Consider the following 19759-nt stretch of genomic DNA (forward strand, 5'->3'; position numbering starts at 1 on the left):
GGCAGTGATACAGCAGGACAGGATGCTCTCGATTGTGCATCTGTAAAGGTTTGTGGGTGTTTTCAGTGACAAGCCACATTTCTTCAGCCTCCTGAGGTTGAAGAGGCGCTGTTGCACCTTCTTCACCACGCTCTCTGTGTGGGTGGACCATTTCAGTTTGTCCGTGATGTGTATGCCGAGGAACTTAAAACGTTCCACCTTCTCCGCTACTGTCCCGTCGATGTGGATAGGGGGTGCTCCTTCTGCTGTTTCCTGAAGTCCACGATCATCTCCTTCATTTTGTTGACGTTGAGTGAGAGGATATTTTCCTGACACCACACTCCGAGGGCCCTCACCTCCTCCCTGTAGGCTGTCTCGTTGTTGTTGGTAATCAAGCCTACCACTGTAGTGTTATCTGCAAACTTGACGATTGAGTTGGATGTGTTCATGTGTTCTGTGCTTTGATAACTTCCAAATAACTTGCATTTAACATAGGTTTATATTATTGACCTCACTGTAATGCATTTAATACAAGTCATTCCACTCAATCAGCCAATGCCAGACACTGTGTATCTTCTTCACTCAATTACCAATGGCTGCAGGCAACTGCTGTCCACCATCCCTACATGGCTGTCACAGCACACAGCCACACTCTTTAGGCCACTGTCTGTATCTGAGGAGAGGAGAATGTCTGAGGTTGGGTAATTCTCCTCTCATGACTTTCTTTAAAGCTAATAGAATTGGCTGGACGACCTGCCCTGAACATCACAACCACTTTGGTCAAAAGAGACCCTCTCTGTACTCACTCAGTGGAGAGCTGTGTCGCTTTATCCACTTAAGTTCACTCAAGGTTATCTAGAGCCAAAGCCAAACTCTGGATTTATGGCATAGAGGCATATCCTCAAATACAAGGCGCCTTTGGGATATTTTAATTTGCTGCTGAGCCACGTTACTGCTCTTCACAGTTGTGACAGTCGGTAAGCCGAAGTGCAAAGTACCTTTCTGTATATGTTACCCACTGTCAACTGAAGACCTGTAAGTACCGTTCGATTAGTGAACATACTCACCCAAGGACATTGATTGTCTATCAGTAACATCAACATCAGGTTTAGTCTATTGCTACACTCAATCTGCACTCTGTGGTTTACACAAAATGGCAGGGTCACCACCCAGGCTTAGGTGATGAAGAGTATTTTCGAAATACAGTTTTGTATCTCAACCTCATAGGTTGATGTCTCACAAGGGTCAGATATTGCTGTGCCTTAATAATCCTTTGTTGGCTTTTTGGCTTTTCATTCTTTCTCTGAGGACATTCTAGAACAGGCATTCTTATTGTGAGGTCAGCTTTCTGGCCACCCCCAGGTTAGGTAACAACACACCCACTCATAGGCTCTATCTTCTCTCTGTTTTTGGGCTTTTCCCACCATACTTAGTCTGTCTCCTGGGACCCCTCCTCTCTTCCCAGCCCAGGTTAACTGTGATTGATCCCTGAGTGCCAATAGAGGAGCTCCCTAGTTCTAAAAGAATTGATTGAAGAAAATGCATTCACTCTCTTCTCCCCCCCTTTTCAGCTCTGACCTGCAGGTGGTCACAGTGTCTTTAGCTGGGTGTTGGAGAGACAGGAGGTGTCTTCAGCTCTAGCATTCTTTACATTCTCTGGATTTCACCTTCCCTGAGGGAGGCAGTCTGCATCACAATAAGGATGGGCAGGCCTTAGTCCTACCTAATCACAAACAAAGACTATGTCAAAACCCCCTAGGACTGGTTTACACACATGGGGTGGCAGGTAGCCTAGTGCAAGAGGGCATTGGGCCAGTAACTGAAAGGTTGCTGGTTTGAATCCCTGAGCCGACTGGGGGACAAATCTGTCAATGTACCCTTGAGCAAGGCAGTTAACCATGTAAATCGCTCTACTTCCACTTTTAATCCAACCCCACATACATAGGTTTTGGCGAGGTGAACTGCCGCACTAGGGGTTGTTGTAGGGTTCATGCGTTGTCTTGGCTGTGTGCTTAGGGTCGTTGTCCTGATGGAAGGTGAACCTTTGCCCCAGTCTGAGGTCCTGAGTGCTCTGGAGCAGGTTTTCATCAAGGATCTCTCTGTACTTTCATCTTTCCCTCAATCCTGACTAGTCTCCCAGTCCCTGCCACTGGAAAACATTCCCAACAGCATGATGCTGCCACCACCATGCTTCACTGTAGGGATGGTGCTAGGTTTCCTCCGGACTTGACACTTGGCATTCAGGCCAAAGAGTTTAATCTTGGTTTCATCAGACCAGATAATCTTGTTTCTCATGGTACGAGAGTCCTTTAGGTGCCTTTTGGCAAACTTCAAGCGGGCTGTCCAGCTTTACTGAGGAGTGGCTACCTTAGTATTTAAAAAAGGGATTTCTGTTTTTTATTTGTGATACATTTGCAAAATATTCTAAAGACCTGTTTTCACTTTCTCATTATGGGGTATTGTGTGTAGATTGACGAGGAAGTGTTTTTATTAAATCCATTTTAGGATAAGGCTGTAACGTAACAAAATGTGGAAAAAGTCAAGGGGTCTGAATACTTTCCTTACTGTAAACAACTGGTGAGGATAGTTACTGGAGAAGGGATCTCCTGAATATCCTAATGTCAGGTGGCATACTAAAAATGGATTATTTAGCAAGGAAAATAATATTCAAAGAAGAATAGAACATCAGAATGTTGGTTTTGCTACATGATGGGACAAATCTTTTTTTGAGAAAGAGACTGAGCTCATACTGAACTAGAGGCCGGTGGGCCCACGTGTCTGACTAAATCACCCCATTGAACTAGAGGCCGGTGGGCCCACGTGTCTGACTAAATCACCCCATTGAACTAGAGGCCGGTGGGCCCACGTGTCTGACTAAATCACCCCAATTAATCCAGACTGAACTAGAGGCCGGTGGGCCCACGTGTCTGACTAAATCACCCCATTGAACTAGAGGCCGGTGGGCCCACGTGTCTGACTAAATCACCCCAATTAATCCAGACTGAACTAGAGGCCGGTGGGCCCACGTGTCTGACTAAATCACCCCATTGAACTAGAGGCCGGTGGGCCCACGTGTCTGACTAAATCACCCCCAATAAATCCAGACTGAACTAGAGGCCGGTGGGCCCACGTGTCTGACTAAATCACCCCAATAAATCCAGACTGAACTAGAGGCTGGTGGGCCCACGTGTCTGACTAAATCACCCCAATAAATCCAGACTGAACTAGAGGCCGGTGGGCCCATGTTTCTGACTAAATCACCCCAATAAATCCAGACTGAACTAGAGGCCGGTGGGCCCACATGTCTGACTAAATCACCCCAATAAATCCAGACTGAACTAGAGGCCGGTGGGCCCATGTTTCTGACTAAATCACCCCAATAAATCCAGACTGAACTAGAGGCCGGTGGGCCCATGTTTCTGACTAAATCACCCCAATAAATCCAGACTGAACTAGAGGCCGGTGGGCCCATGTTTCTGACTAAATCACCCCATTGAACTAGAGGCTGGTGGGCCCATGTGTCTGTCTAAATCACCTCCAATAAATCCAGGTAGAACTAGAGGCCGATGGGCCCATGTTTCTGACGAAATCACCCCACTGAACTAGAGGCTGGTGGGCCCATGTGTCTGTCTAAATCACCCCCAATAAATCCAGACTGAACTGGAGGCCAGTGGGCCCACGTGTCTGACTAAATCACCCCAATAAATCCAGACTGAACTGGAGGCCAGTGGGCCCACGTGTCTGACTAAATCACCCCAATAAATCCAGACTGAACTGGAGGCCAGTGGGCCCACGTGTCTGACTAAATCACCCCAATTAAACCAGACTGCTTTTGATCTGCTGCCCATAATAATGATACAATATTTGAGGGGCTCTTGATGAGAGAGCTTCCCAGTGATGGTGATTTAATGTGGCGAAGCTGTTTTTCTTCACCCGTGAAGCCTCCTTTGCTTTGCTAAATGATTAGTGAGAACTAACCTCTTGTCAAGGTTGGCTGTCAGTTTGGCTCTTCTCTTTAGTGAGACCTGACCCCTACTGACATCACATTGGTCAATCTAAAGTGGCAGGGACTGCTGTGATTGGCTGTGGGATACATCTCTATATCCCAAATTCCACCCTATTCCTTGTGTAGTGCATACAGTTAACCAGGGCTTTGGTTAAAAGTAGTGTACTATAGAGGGAATAGGGTGCCATGTGGGATTCAAGGACGCAGACTGTGTATACAAGGCTGTTTTCTTAAAGGGAATGAAGTTCTGTCTGTGATTCTAGATGTGACCACATGGTGGAGCTAGAGGACGACTGTGTGTGTAGTTGTTTTAGACTTCTCAGCGTAAACACTGAATTTACAACTGTGCTGTAAGCTATAGGCAGTCCCAGTTGGTGTTCATGTAATATTAAGGAATTCCCCTTGACCACGCCCACAAATTGGGGGAAACCAACATTCTTTCCTATTGACCCCCACTGTAAAAGAGGCAACATCCTCGTTGATTTTTTTGTTATACAGAAATAACAAAACGTAGATAACAAAACGTAGAAAACACAACTCTGGTGTTGTTCAATGTACATGTAGACAGGTCAAAAATCCCGACCTACAATTCGAAATGCTCCAACGTAGAGAAATAGAGCCTGCAAGAAGAGCCCTGTGGCTTCAGGCTATTTGGTGTTGGAGAGGAAAAGGGGCATAAGGGAAGCCAAACAATATAACTGTTCTCTAAGTAGTGAGAACGTTAGGGAGCAGGCAATGTTGAGCAGGCAATGCATCAGTCCTCATTGTTCATTGCAATGGGCATTTAAATCACTTTGGGCCTTAAGCTCTTCTATACATGTGATGAAGTTGCAGGTGTTACTATATTACTATATTTTCAAAGGTCTTGTGTACTGTTTCCCTTTGGAAAATTACAGTCTCATCTCTGTGTGAATAGATTCACAACATGCTTCAGCTGATGGCTCGTGACAATAAACCAATTAATGGATGTCGTGGGGGCATTGAAGTGAGACTGTGGTTAGTGGTTACCTTCCCTGGCCTCCTAGCCCCCTGCCCCCCTGGCCTCTAGTCCCCCTGGGTAAGACTGGAATTAGAGAGGGGTGCAACATGGCTCCCCAGAACACCCTTACATAAAATACAACCACCAGGGGGCAGGCAAACCAGGGCTTCCTTTCTTCCTCTCTGCTCTTCTCCAGATTACAGTAAATCCATCATCTGGTCCATTTAGCAAACATCCAGTCCCTCATTAGGACCACGGTAGCACCAGTGTCCAGTCTCTTTAGTATGGAGTCCATCCAGAGCACCTCTATGGATTGCTGTGAAATGATAATGCACTGTCTATTACAAGTCCTGGTTGAAATATCCAAACATGCACATCACAGTAACGGTTAGTGTTCAATGGATGATTGTGTATAGGTAATCTTACTGTGCATGTTAATGGGTACCGTTGCTGTTAATGACGCAATATCTGAACAGTGTGTTCCTCTGTTACTTATAAATGATTGGTCCGGAGTGGGCTCATCCTCCTCTGTGTGTGTGTGTGTGTGTGTGTGTGTGTGTGTGTGTGTGTGTGTGTGTGTGTGTGTGTGTGTGTGTGTGTGTGTGTGTGTGTGTGTGTGTGTGTGTGTGTGTGTGTGTGTGTGCACGCTGCTGGCAGGGTTGTCAGGGCCTGTCCCTAGGCCCCATCCTCATCCCCTCAACACACAACACCAGAGCCATGAGTACTGAGTAGCGGAAGAGGCTTCTCTTTGTCACTATGCCTGCCTGCCTGTCTGCCCAGCCCCTCTGATCACTGAACTGTGCAGGCTTGGCACAAACCCACCTCCTCTCCTCCGTGCCTTGTTTCCCCTCCCCTCTTTTGTCACAGTCCAGCTTTACACTCTCCCATGTCAAATCAGTGCCCATGGCCCCTCAAAGTCAGACAGCCACTGATTGGCAGATCAGATCAGGCCCTGTATTATTTGCCCTAGTTGAGCATTTCTGTCAATCATTTAAAAAACTGTGGAGATGTACTTCTACACCTGTACTTCTATTGAGTTTATTAATGGACATGAATGCAACTGACTGAGGATAGGTAATATGTTAAATGCCAAATGTTGTACAAACCGTTAATGTTCAATTTAATTATTTGTTCGTTTGTGGTGCCTTTTTTACAGAACACTTTTGAGATCGTAGTCCTGATTTCTGTCCCTGGGGGCTTGAAAAATGTGTGCAGTGCTCACCATGTCCTTATAAGCACGAAATATCTCTTCCAGAGCCTAGCCAATGTCGCAGTGCCCATTATTGAACATTCTTCCAACTGACCACCATTTGTTTTGTCAGCAAAGACCAGTGATAGACAGCTCCTTCATGTTCAGTAAGCTGAAGTAGAGTTGGTGATAGTGGTATACGGAGGGGGATAGCATTACTCAAGAGGGCTGTGGCTTACATGCTCTTAACACACCCACTGTGATGCGAGCCGGACATAGTGTAGAGCTACTGCTGTGCTGGATGTATAGTAGAGCTGCTGCTGCTGTGCCGCCTGTGAAATACCTAAGTCTGCGTGGTGCTGAGGGGGTCTGGAGCAGGGGTCACTGCTAGACACTGAGCAGAGCAGAGGAGGACCAGGAAGGGAGAGCGAGAGGAGAGAGAGAGCGAGAGGAGAGAGTGGCTCACAAACACACACACACAAAGAGAAAGAGAGAAAGAGAGAGAGCGAGAGAGAGCATAAAGTGAGAGAGTTAACATAGATAGAAGCAGGGAAGAGAGGGGAGGCTAAGAGCTGAACTGTTCTGCTGAGAACATACATCTTGTTGAAGTTTTGAGTCAGTACTTGGAGCATCAGGACAGAATGGCTCTCCTGCGTCTTTACAGTCTGCTGCTGCTCATGGCTGCTGTTCATGGCCAGTGGTGGAGTGCTTTCCTGGGGAAAGCACAGGAGATGACCACACAGCCCCTCACCACCGTCCCCACAACCACCCAGGTATTGTGGACCACAGAAGGGACAGAGGTGGGCCAGGTGGGGACTCAGATGGAGGTCTTCACCACTGCACCTGTTCAGAGTACCCCACTACAGAGCATACAGGAGCCTGCTGGTGATGGAACCACAGAGATCAAGCCCAAGGCTAAGAAAATACCTCTGAAAATGTGGAAGAGTCGTGGTGAGTTAGTCTAGAGTATGATGTAGTTGTTTCAGTTTTATTTCCGTGGGGGGATTCTGTCCAAAAAGTTGTCTTTATGTTGTGGTTAAATAACAATCAGTTCTGTTACTGGTTCTGTACATGCAATTTCAATGAAAGAGAACCAATGCAGTAACGATTTAGCATAATGCTCTGAAAACTCTTTCCTGAAGGAATCTGAAGACACTGACACGTGGCAGCTGTGGATCTGTGGACTCATGGTGGTTCATTATTTTTGTTAAAGTAGTCTCAAACTGATACTTGTAGTGGGATCATGACAGGGATTAGTTAGTGTGTTCCCCCACAGCTTGAGTGCGGCTACGCTTTTTTAGCTTGTCCAATTGAGGCTGTGCGTTGTCGAGGGGAGTAGGCTTGTGGTTTCCTGCTAGCCCCTTGGTTTCCAATGTTAATCCCTATCACATGATATTATAATAATAGGATTAGGGCCAGGGGCCTTCCTGGAACCTGGAGAAATTGGGGTCTGAGCGTGAGCATTGTTTCAGAGCCTCCCGCTGGGCTGGGCTGGGTTGTGGGGTGAGAGAAAGAGGGAAGTGGGGGACAGACGGTTGAGGGATGGGAGGGCTGGGATACGGGGTCTGGAGTTATGTGTACCACAGGATGATGGTTCCGCTGGGTTGTGGGGTGAGAGAGAGAGGGGGAATCAGGGACGAATGGGTGAGGGATGGGACGGAGGACTGAGATCAAGAGGCTGGAGATGAGAGGAGAGATACAACATGTTTATCATTGAGATAGATGGTGCACCAGTTATAATGTAAATCAGTTACCAACATACTAAACGCAGCAAAAAAAATAAACGTCCTCTCACAATAAACTGTGTTTATTTTCAGCAAACTTAACATGTGTAAATATTTATATGAACATAAGTTTCAACAACTAAGACATAAACTGAACAAGTTCCACAGACATGTGACTAACAGAAATGGAATACTCTGTCCCTGAACAAAGGGAGGGTCAAAATGAAAAGTAACAGTCAGTATCTGGTGTGGCCACCAGCTGCATTAAGTACTGCAGTGCATCTCCTCCACATGGACTGCACCAGATTAGCCAGTTCTTGCTGTAAGATGTTACCCTGCTTTTCCACAAAGGCACCTGCAAGTTCCCAGACATTTCTGGGGGGAATGGCCCTAGCCCTCACCCTCTGATCCAACAGGTCCCAGGCGTGCTCAATAGGATTGAGATCCGGGCTCTTCGCTGGCCATGGCAGAACACTGACATTCTTGTCTTGCAGGAAATCACTCACAGAACGAGCAGTATGGCTGGTGGCATTGTCAGGCTGGAGGGTCATGTCAGGATGAGCCTGCAAGAAGGGTACCACATGAGGGAGGAGGATGACAACAAGCTCAGTCAGATGATGTTGTGACACACAGTCCCAGACCACGACGGACCCTCCACCTCCAAAGTATAGACGCTCATTCCTTTGACGATAATCACGAATCCGACCATCACCCCTGGTGAGACAAAACCGCGTCAGTGAAGAGCACTCTTTGCCAGTACTGTCTGGTCCAGCGACAGTGGGTTTGTGCCCATAGGCGACATTGTTGCCGGTGATGTCTGGTGAGGACCTGCCTTACCACAGGCCTACAAGCCCTCAGTCCAGCCTCTCTCAGCCTATTGCGAACAGTCTGAGCAATGATGGAGAGATTGTGCGTTCCTGGTGTAACTTGGGCAGTTGTTGTTGCCATCCTGTACATGTCCCGCAGGTGTGATGTTCCCGATGTACCGATCCTGTGCAGGTGTTGTTACACGTGGTCTGCCACTGCGAGGACGATCAGCTGTCCGTCCTGTCTCCCTGTAGCGTTGTCTTGTGCATCTCACATTGCAATGTATTGCCCTGGCCACATCTGCAGTCCTCATACCTCCTTGCAGCATGTCTAAGGCACGTTCACGCAGATGAGCAGGGACCCTGGGCATCATTCTTTTGGTGTTTTTCAGAGTCAGTAGAAAGGCCTCGTTTTTTTTTGCTGAGTTTATATGTCTGATGTCTTAACTGACTAGAAGAATTGGGTGCTAAATGATCGTCCAGTAGACTCTTAAGTAAATCACAAGTCAAAGAGAACAAGCTCTCTCAGAACAAAATGTGTTGTTCGCATTTATAGTAAAAACATGAGCTTCATGATGAAGGCTCTCATGTCTATTCTTCTGTCTGAGCTGTACTGTAGCTGTGATGCCCTGACAGCTTTTATCCACCATGGTAATGTACAACAGCTGTCTGTCGCTCCAGCCTCCATAAACAGTAGCTCTGCTCCCAGATATCCGCTCACTCAGTATGACAAGCTACTTAAAGAACTTTACACGGGTTCACACCCTTCACCTGTATGTTATTAGCATTACTATGTTGATATACTAAGGCAGGGTCCTCATTGAGGACATTGGATGTGCATGTTTCGACCAAATGTTATACATGAAACTCTAATGGATCTCTCTCTCTCTCTCTCTCTCTCTGATCCCACTTATAGATTGGCTTGTCTGTGGCAGTCTGGGTTGTGTGACTCAGTCAGTGTTTGTGTGAGGCTGCATATTGTGGGAGGCATTCATTCCGAGTAGAGGATGTTCAAACACTACGACCCTCCTCCCTAATTGTCATGTCTTTTTCCACTTCGCTAATTTCATGAATTACAGACCCAATCAGAGACCCTGTCTAGCCTAGTGGCAGTGATCCGAGGTCCACTGGTGTGTAGAAGAGGGTTAATACTTGACAAGACTGAGGTGAAACTAACGGCCAAGAGGTTACCTCAGTGGAATGTTGGGGTGAGAGTGGTCGTCACGGGAGACGAGCTCCATGTGGGAGAGAATGTGATCGATCTTTCTCCACTAAGCACTCTCCCTACGCCACGATGATAAGCCCCCCAACGCCAATGAAAGGCTTTTCACTTAGTGTCTGGAGTTATTTGGGGGGGAAGTAGTGTCTGAAGAGGGGAAGGGGAAGAAGAGGGAGAGCAATGATCCATAGGTGAATGTCTAACTCATTAGGGGTTTGTTACTGTCAGTGATGGGGATAGATTCATTTGTGAAAGAACTATAGACCATGGACATATCAGTTTCCGCAAGATGAGATATTCTCTACATCTGTGTTTATGCTTTGTGTGTTCTCATGCAAACAATGTTGTAATAGTGATTGTGATGATAGTCAGGTGATAGCACAGAAGTACATCTGCTAACGGATTAGTTACATTGGAGGAGATCCATAAATGTTCAGTGGTGAAATGGCATATTTTTAAGATGTATGGTGACATATTTTGACGAGAGCATTGGATGTTATCGTTGTACAGTTATGCAATGCTGAAATTAGAAATGTTGCTGATATCTATAATAGTACCGTACCCTTTTGTCATGACGTTGGCCTGGGGGAAGGTTTATAACAGTCATAAATACCCCTTCCCCCCTCTTCTCTCTACCCTGCTGATGTTACATTTGCAAACGCCTTGGTTAACATAGAGATTCTGGGAACATCAGAAGGTGGGGGGGGAAATTAACTATATTCTGGTAATTCGACCAATTGAACATATACGGTGGTACTTAATGAATATGATGTCAGTTCGGTTGTCATCTGACAACTCATCAATGATAAGATGACATAAACTCTACAGTGAAAAGTCTACACATCAGAGTTATCGGATTCACATAGAATTGTTGTTCAATTTAAATGTTTGAATATGAAATTATTCATAATGGGATGAAATGGGATTTTAGCTTCTAAAATGTGAGAATTGGGTTTTCATAAGGTTAGGGCTCTGCTCAATCAGTGGCCCGACCCTGTGAAGAGTCATGGGTTATAAAACTTTTCAGATACACCCTTCTCGCTCCACTATATAAAACCTTGACGAAAATGTACCTCCTGTTTCGAGGATGTGAGGACGACGGCCCGATGTCAGAATGGTTCAGATAATAACTACAGAACGAAGCCAACATCAGCGTGAGCTTTGGTTGCGAATGGTATGAACTTTGAACTCTTATTCACTACAGAAGTGATACCTAGCCGTTGAGTTAGCAACAGCAGCTGCAAACGAGGATTAGGAAGGAACAGACAGAGTATCCCATCTATCACACATCAACGTTACTACAACGTATCCAATTGACCACCAGAGACATTCATCAAAGGACAAAGGACTCGGTTTGGCAACAAGGCCTTCCATCTACCACCAACCTACCGAAGCGCAGCTCAGAGTAAATATTTATTGCATTTTCCTTTTCCAAATGGGCGGTAATCTAGAATGCATAAAATACTGTATTTACGATAGCACAGCTTCTTCCTTTGGTCCTCAGTCTTCCCGCTCTTTCACCCAAACCCAGCCCTTTTCTTTTGTGTAACCAGCTGTCATATCTATTCCACCTGCTAGGGACGTTTTCCTTTATGACGTAATTTGTAATCAAGGTATAATTAATTCTGTGTATATGTCATTCTGTGTAATTAGTTAGGTATTTAGTAAATAAATAATTAAACCCAATTTTGTATTGCTGATTCAACTTGTTAGCCAGGGTTGGTGAAGATAACCAAGAATTTACAACTTTCAGATGAGACTGAATTAAGGTGACGATTAATATTGACTGCTATTGATGTAAAATATTACTAGGTCTTTAAGAGTTTATTCGGAAGATAACAGCTCTATAAATATTATTTTGTGGTGCCCTGACTCTCTAGTTAATTACATTTACATGATTAGCTCAATCAGGTAATATTAATTACGGAGAAATTATTTTATAGAATAGCATGTCATATCACTTAATCCGGCATAGCCAAAGACACAACACTTTATATCCTTACATATATATCCAAGATGGCGTAGCAGTCAGACATCTTTGTCTTGTCTCGTCCCATGTATATATCTTTTTATATATTTTTCTTCGCATTCTTTTTAATATTTTTTCCTAAACCTCAACTTCAAAATACTCTCTTGCAACCCGCCTCACCTAATGAGGTATGGATCTGTTTTTTTCCTAAAGTATTTCTATTTACCGCAACTGTAGCTAGCTAACTAGCTACCTAGCTACCAGCTAGCCTCTCCCTAATATCAATATGCCTTGTCCATTACTGTCCTGGTTAGTGATTACTGTCTTATTTCACTGTAGAGCCTCTATATTTCTTAACCAACCATGTTGTTCCACCTCCCAAATATACGATGACATCACCTGGTTTAAACGTCTCTAGAGACTATATCTCTCTCTTCATTACTCAATGCCTAAGTTTACCTCCAATGTACTCTCTTCTTACCATACCTTTGTCTGTACATTATGCCTTGAATCTATGCTATTGTGCCCAGAAACCTGCTCTCTTTACTCTCTGTTCTGAACATGCTAGACGGACAGTTCATATAGCCTTTAGCCGTACCCATATGCTACTTTTCCTCTGGTGATGTAGAGGTTAATCCAGGAAAACCACCAAAAACCCTGAAATTTCCATCCCTAACTATAACATTTTCCGGCAAGATAGAACTGCCAAAGGGGGCGGCGTTGCAATCTACTGCAGAGATAGCCTGCAGAGTTCTATCTCACTATCCAAGTCTGGTCAAAAACAATTCAAGCTTCTACTTCAAAAAATTCACATTTCCAGAAACAAGTCTCTCACCGTTGCCGCTTGCTATAGACCACCCTCTGCCCCCAGCTGTGCCCTGGACACCATATGTGAATTGATTGCCCCCCATCTATCTTCTGAGCTTGTGCTGCTAGGCGACCTAAACTGGGACATGCTTAACACCCCAGCCATCCTACAATCTAAACTTGATGCCCTCAATCTCACACAAATTATCAAGGAACCTGCAAGGTACAACCCCAAATCCATAAACACAGACACCCTCATAAATATCATCCTAACTAACTCTCCCTCCAAATACACCTCTGCTGTTTTCAACCAAGATCTCAGCGATCACTGCCTCATTGCCTGCGTCCGTAATGGGTCTGGGGGTCAAACGACCACCCCTCATCACTGTCAACCACTCCCTAAAACACATCTGCGAACAGGCCTTTCTAATTGACCTGGCCGGGGTACCCAGGAATGACATTGACCTCATCCCATCAGTAGAGGATGTCTGGTTATTCTTTAAAAGTGCCTTCCTCACCATCTTAAATAAGCATGCTCCATTCAAAAAATGTTGAACTAGGAATAGATATAGCCCTTGGTTCACTCCAGACCTGCCTGCCCTTGACCAGCACAAAAACATCCTGTGGCGTTTTGCATTAGCATCGAATAGCCCCCGTGATATGCAGCTTTTTAGGGAAGTTAGGAACCAATATACACAGCCAGTTAGGAAAGCTAAGGCTAGCTTTTTCAAACAGAAATTTGCATCCTGCAGTACAAACTCAAAAAAGTTCTGGGACACTGTAAAGTCCATAGAAAATAAGAGCACCTCCTCCCAGCTGCCCACTGCACTGAGGCTAGGAAACACTGCCACTACCGGTAAATCCACAATAAATGAGAATTTCAAAAAGCATTTTTCTACGGCTGGCCATGCTTTCCACCTGGCTACCCCTACCCCGATCAACAGTCCTGCGCTCCCCACAGCAACTCGCCCAAACCTCCCCAGCTTCTCCTTCACTCATAACCGCCATCGATAAGAGACAATACTGTGCAGCCTTATTCATCGACCTGGCTAAGGCTTTCGACTCTGTCAATTAGAACACTCTTATTGGCAGACTCATCCGCCTTGGTTTCTCAAATGATTGCCTCGCTTGGTTCACCAACTACTTCTCCGATAGAGTTCAGTATTTCAAATCGGAGGGCCTGTTGTCCGGACCTTTGGCAGTCTCTATGGGGGTGCCACAGGGTTCAATTCTCGGGCCGACTCGCTTCTCTGTATACATCAATGATGTCGCTCTCGCTGCTGGTGATTCTTTGATCTACCTCTACGCAGACGACACCATTCTGTATACCTCTGGCCCTTTGTTGGACACTGTTAACTAACCTCTAGAAGAGCTTCAATGCCATACAACTCTCCTTCCGTGGCATCTAACTGCTCTAAATACATCCTCTTCAACCGATCGCTGCCCGCACCTGCACGCCCATCCAGCATCACTACTCTGGACGGTTCGGACTTAGAATATGTGGACAACTACAAATACCTAGGTGTCTGGTTGGACTGTAAACTCTCCTTCCAGACTCACATTAAATATCTCCAATCCAAAATTAAATCTAGAATCGGCTTCCTATTTCGCAACAAAGCATCCTTCACTCATGCTGCCAAACATACCCCCGTAAAACTGACTATCCTACCGATCCTCGACTTTGGCGATGTCATTTACAAAATAGCCTCCAACACTCTACTCAACAAATTGGATGCAGTCTATCACAGTACCATCCGTTTTGTCACCAAAGCCCCATATACTACCCACCACTGCGACCTGTATGATCTCGTTGGCTGGCCCTCGCGTCATACTCGTCGCCAAACCCACTGGCTCCAGGTCATCGATAAGTCTTTGCTTGGTAAAGCCCCGCTTCATCTTAGCTCACTGGTCACCATAGCAGCATCCACCCGTAGCACGCGCACCAGCAGGTATATCTCACTGGTCACCCCCAAAGCCAATTCTTCCTTTGGCCGCCTCTCCTTCCAGTTCTCTGCTGCCAATGACTGGAACTAACTGCAAAAATCTCTGAAGCTGGAGACTCTTCCCTCCCTCACTAGCTTTAAGCACCAGCTGTCAGAGCAGCTCACAGATCACTGCACCTGTACATAGCTCATCTGTAAATAGCCCATCCAATCTACCTCATCACAATACTGTATTTATATGTTGTTTTATATGCTGTATTTATGTTGGCCAGGTCACAGTTGCAAATGAGAACTTTTCCTCAACTAGCCTACCTGGTTAAATAAAGGTGAAATAAAATTAAATAAATTAATATAGAGTTTGAAATATTTAAATATAGAGTTTTCTATACAGCTTTAGGTTCATACTGTCACGTTCGCTGGAATAAATATCAGACCAAGGCGCAGCGGATGTTGAGTTTCACTTTATTATTAAATCATGAGGAACTTAGCAAAGACAAAAACAAATAAACAATAAACTAACAACGAACTGTGACTACAGAGATGCTATGTGCACTAACTCAAAACAATATCCCATAAACAGAGGTGGGACACAGGTGGGAAAATCAACTGCCTCTAATTGGGAATCAAACAAATCACCCACGTAGAAAATAAACTAGAACACTACATAGAAATAAATAAACTAGATCACCCCCAGTCACGCCCTGACCCACTTCACCATGGCTCTCTATGATCAGGGCGTGACACATACATGTGATTCTGTTCATTTAGTTTAGATCTCATGAATATGTTGTTTCTTCCTCCTTACAGAGCGTGGCTCTACGGGACACCTAGACCTGACCGAGTTGATCGGAGTGCCACTCCCTCCCTCTGTCTCCTTCATCACCGGCTATGAGGGCTTCCCGGCCTACGGCTTCGGGCCTGACGCCAACATCGGACGTCTCACCAAGACCTTCATGCCCGATCCTTTCTTCAGGGACTTTGCCATCATTGTCACCATCAGGCCCAGCAGCAAACAGGGAGGGGTGCTGTTCGCCATCACTGATGCCCAGCAGAAGGTGGTGCAGCTGGGGTTGGCACTGACGCCCGTGGAGGACGAGACCCAGAGGATTCAGCTGTACTACACAGAGGGGGGCGAGGAGTCCTCACACAGCCAACAGGTGGCGTCCTTCAAGTTGCCTGATATGAGGAATAAGTGGACGCGCTTCACTCTGTCGGTGCAGGACCAGGAGGTACGCCTCTATATGGACTGTGATGACTTCCAAGCAGAGACCTTCCACAGGAGCAGCCGCCAGCTCAGCTTTGAACCCAGCTCGGGCATCTTCGTGGGCAATGCTGGAGGAACTGGCCTGGAGAAGTTTGTGGTAAGTAATCTCTACCACTTCTTGGTCTTCTGTTTCATTTGACCATAGTGTGTCTGTGTGTGTGTGTGTGTGTGTGTGTGTGTGTGTGTGTGTGTGTGTGTGTGTGTGTGTGTGTGTGTGTGTGTGTGTGTGTCTGCGCTGTGTAGTGTGAGTCCTACTGTTTGCCCAGTCTGTGTTAGCATGAACATTACTCCAATAACAAGATCGTCTGTGTAGAATTATTCTTAACAACTATACTAAAAGCTCCACAGCTGGGTATTTTTCCACCTGACTGTGCACCACTTGTCTAGCATACAATATCCTATTCTAACAAGAATGTTTAGCTATCTCATGTATAGTGATTACTGTATGAATGTGCTCAGTCATGGATTATAGTCAGTTGATCACAGTTTTTCAGAATCAGCTCATATATGGTTGTATAACTCAGCTCCAAACATTCTGGTATTTGACAGCCATCGATAGGACACAGACCTGATTCAAGGCTTACGGGAGGTCTTGGCGGTCTCTCAGAGAGGAAGGGAGAGATATCAGTAAGCCTTGTTTAATAAACAGAACCACCTCTGCATGGTCAACTCAGCTCAGCTCAAGGACTCACGTTAATGTATCCTGTGATCTCTGTTCCAGTCTTCTCTGAGAGGAGAGACTGAGGTTCACTCAAATCAAATACATTTTATTGGTTATATACACATGCTTAGCAGGTGTTATTGCGAGTGTAGGGAAATGTTTGTGCTTCTAGTTCCGACAGTGCAGTAATATCTAACAAGTAATCTAACAATTCCACAACAACTCCCTAATGCACACAAATATAAGTAAAGGGATGGAATAAGAATATGTACATATAAATATATGGATGAGCGATGGCAGAGTGTCATAGGCAAGATGCAATAGATGGTATAAAATACAGTATATACATATGAGATGAGTAATTTAAGATATGTAAACATTATTAAAGTGGCATTATTAAAGTGACTAGTGATCCATTTATTAAACGGTGTCTTCCCCTTCTACCCCCACATTGACTGTCTTCCAGTGACGTTACAGAGAGTGAGACCATTGAGATATTTCATCTAGATTATCTATGGAGACAACTGTACGGCTGTTTTAATATAGTCAATGAAAATATTAATGTCATACTTCAAGCCCAATAAGAGCAAAACTTCCCTTAAAGCCTGGCCACTTCAATATGGTCCAACAAACACTGATGATGGAGTGAATGTGAATGGAAATTTATTCTCCAAATGAACCGTCCTGCAATGTTCTTTATTCGCATGCGGCTGTGCTTTAAGAGTGGTGTTGACGGTGGTGGTAGTGGTGTGTGTTTGGGAAAGTAGTTTCCATGGCGATGGCAGCAAAGTGGGTAGCTTTTCCTTTTGTTGTTGTGAGGCACTTTGGTGCCGGCCAGGGGCCTGAGAGGTCCAGGAGGGGTAAAGACAGTGTCAGTCAGTCAGAGCAGAGGGGCCAGAGAGGGAGGGAGGAGAGGGGGAAATAAGGGGGAGAGAGAGGGAAGAGGAGAGGAGTGGAAGCAGAGAGGTGGAGGGGTGTGAGAGGAGGTGGGGGAATGGGGAGGGAGGGAGATGGAAGAGGAGAGAGGCAGAGAGAGGAGGAGGGAGATGGGTAGAGGGGTGAGTGAAAGGGGGAGAATAAGGGGGAAAGAGATACCACAGCCAACAGAACACAGTGGACTGTCTTGCTGGGAGATACAATACTGATGGGCCAAATGCCTTGCCAAGAGATGGCTCTCACCCTTCAAAACCAGCCTGGACAAAGCTCTGGGTTTTGTTCTGATGTAGCCTTCATTAGTTTCACTCGCTCCCTCTGTCTGTCTTTGTGTCTTTGGACTTGTGTTCTGCCTCTGTTTCTCTCTATCTCCTATGGTATGATTTTATGATTTCACAGTAAATGTGTTTCATTCAGAAGTTTGCTGTGTTCTGTACTCTGTATTTTACTGATCATGATCTGCTACTGTACGTGATGTTAATCTACCCATCCTGTCGGCTTCTATGTTTTTGTTGCCACACTCTTTCATGATCACTGGTATTCTCTATAATGTCCTCCGATGACGTCATCGTGTTGCACATTACACGCTTTAGGTTAATAACGTGGAAGGTGGCAGGAATGCTTGTGACGATGACAGTTAATGAGTGTGTGCCCGGCCCGTCCCTGTCAAATACTGCTCACAGATTAAAATGATGTGGAGATGTGGAGGTAAACCCAGGCCCTGCATGTCCCCAGGCACCCTCATTTGTTGACTTCTGTGATCGAAAAAGCCTTGGTTTCATGCATGTCAACATCAGAAGCCTTCTCCCTAAGTTTGTTTTACTCACTGCTTTAGCACACTCTGCTAACCCTGATGTCCTTGCCGTGTCTGAATCCTGGCTCAGGAAGGCCACCAAAAATTCAGAGATTTCCATACCCAACTATAACATCTTCCGTCAAGATAGAACTGCCAAAGGGGGAGGAGTTGCAGTCTACTGCAGAGATAGCCTGCAAAGTAATGTCATACTTTCCAGGTCCATACCCAAACAGTTCGAACTACTAATTCTGAAAATTACTCTCTCCAGAAATAAGTCGCTCACTGTTGCCGCCTGCTACCGACCCCCTCAGCTCCCAGCTGTGCCCTGGACACCATTTGTGAATTGATTGCCCCCATCTAGCTTCAGAGTTTGTTCTGTTAGGTGACCTAAACTGGGATATGCTTAACACCCCGGCAGTCCTACAATCTAAGCTAGATGCCCTCAATCTCACACAAATCATCAAGGAACCCACCAGGTACAACCCTAACTCTGTAAGCAAGGGCACCCTCATAGACGTCATCCTGACCAACTGGCCCTCCAAATACACCTCCGCTGTCTTCAATCAGGATCTCAGCGACCACTGCCTCATTGCCTGTATCCGCTACGGTGCCGCAGTCAAACAACCACCCCTCATCACTGTCAAACGCTCCCTAAAACACTTCTGTGAGCAGGCCTTTCTAATCGACCTGGCCCGGGTACCCTGGAAGGACATTGACCTCATCCCGTCAGTTGAGGATGCCTGGTCATTCTTTAAGAGTAACTTCCTCACCATTTTAGATAAGCATGCTCCGTTCAAAAAATGCAGAACTAAGAACAGATACAGCCCTTGGTTCACTCCAGACCTGACTGCCCTCGACCAGCACAAAAACATCCTGTGGCGGACTGCAATAGCATCGAACAGTCCCCGCGATATGCAACTGTTCAGGGAAGTCCGGAACCAATACACGCAGTCAGTCAGGAAAGCTAAGGCCAGCTTCTTCAGGCAGAAGTTTGCATCCTGTAGCTCCAACTCCAAAAAGTTCTGGGACACTGTGAAGTCCATGGAGAACAAGAGCACCTCCTCCCAGCTGCCCACTGCACTGAGGCTAGGTAACACGGTCACCACCGACAAATCCATGATTATTGAAAACTTCAACAAGCATTTCTCAACGGCTGGCCATGCCTTCCGTCTGGCTACTCCAACCTCGACCAACAGCTCCGGCCCCCCCGCAGCTCCTCGCCCAAGCCCCTCCAGGTTCTCCTTTACCCAAATCCAGATAGCAGATGTTCTGAAAGAGCTGCAAAACCTGGACCCGTATAAATCAGCTGGGCTTGACAATCTGGACCCTCTATTTCTGAAACTATCCGCCGCCATTGTCGCAACCCCTATTACCAGCCTGTTCAACCTCTCATATCGTCTGAGATCCCCAAGGATTGAAAGCTGCCGCAGTCATCCCCCTCTTCAAAGGGGGAGACACCCTGGACCCAAACTGTTACAGACCTA

The 19759-nt window shown here is 45.9% G+C and overlaps 1 protein-coding gene across 4 annotated transcripts in view; it reads left to right on the forward strand.

The window, feature by feature from the left end:
* Positions 1-19759, forward strand: part of col15a1b (collagen, type XV, alpha 1b) — a 45820-nt gene that overhangs the window by 8538 nt on the left and 17523 nt on the right. For 2 of the 4 annotated variants that reach the window (XM_064936331.1, XM_064936332.1), the window contains exons 1-2: positions 6371-7104; positions 15429-15982. In XM_064936331.1, the coding sequence (XP_064792403.1) occupies positions 6795-7104; positions 15429-15982 (864 nt within the window). In that variant the 5' untranslated portion in view covers positions 6371-6794. Of the gene's footprint in view, positions 1-6370; positions 7105-15428; positions 15983-19759 lie in introns of those variants that run through there. The other 2 variants (XM_064936333.1, XM_064936334.1) reach the window with 2 other exon arrangements.

This window comes from Oncorhynchus masou, chromosome 3 (genome assembly GCF_036934945.1).
Source record: "Oncorhynchus masou masou isolate Uvic2021 chromosome 3, UVic_Omas_1.1, whole genome shotgun sequence".
In the NCBI taxonomy this organism is placed as follows: Eukaryota; Metazoa; Chordata; class Actinopteri; order Salmoniformes; family Salmonidae; genus Oncorhynchus; species Oncorhynchus masou.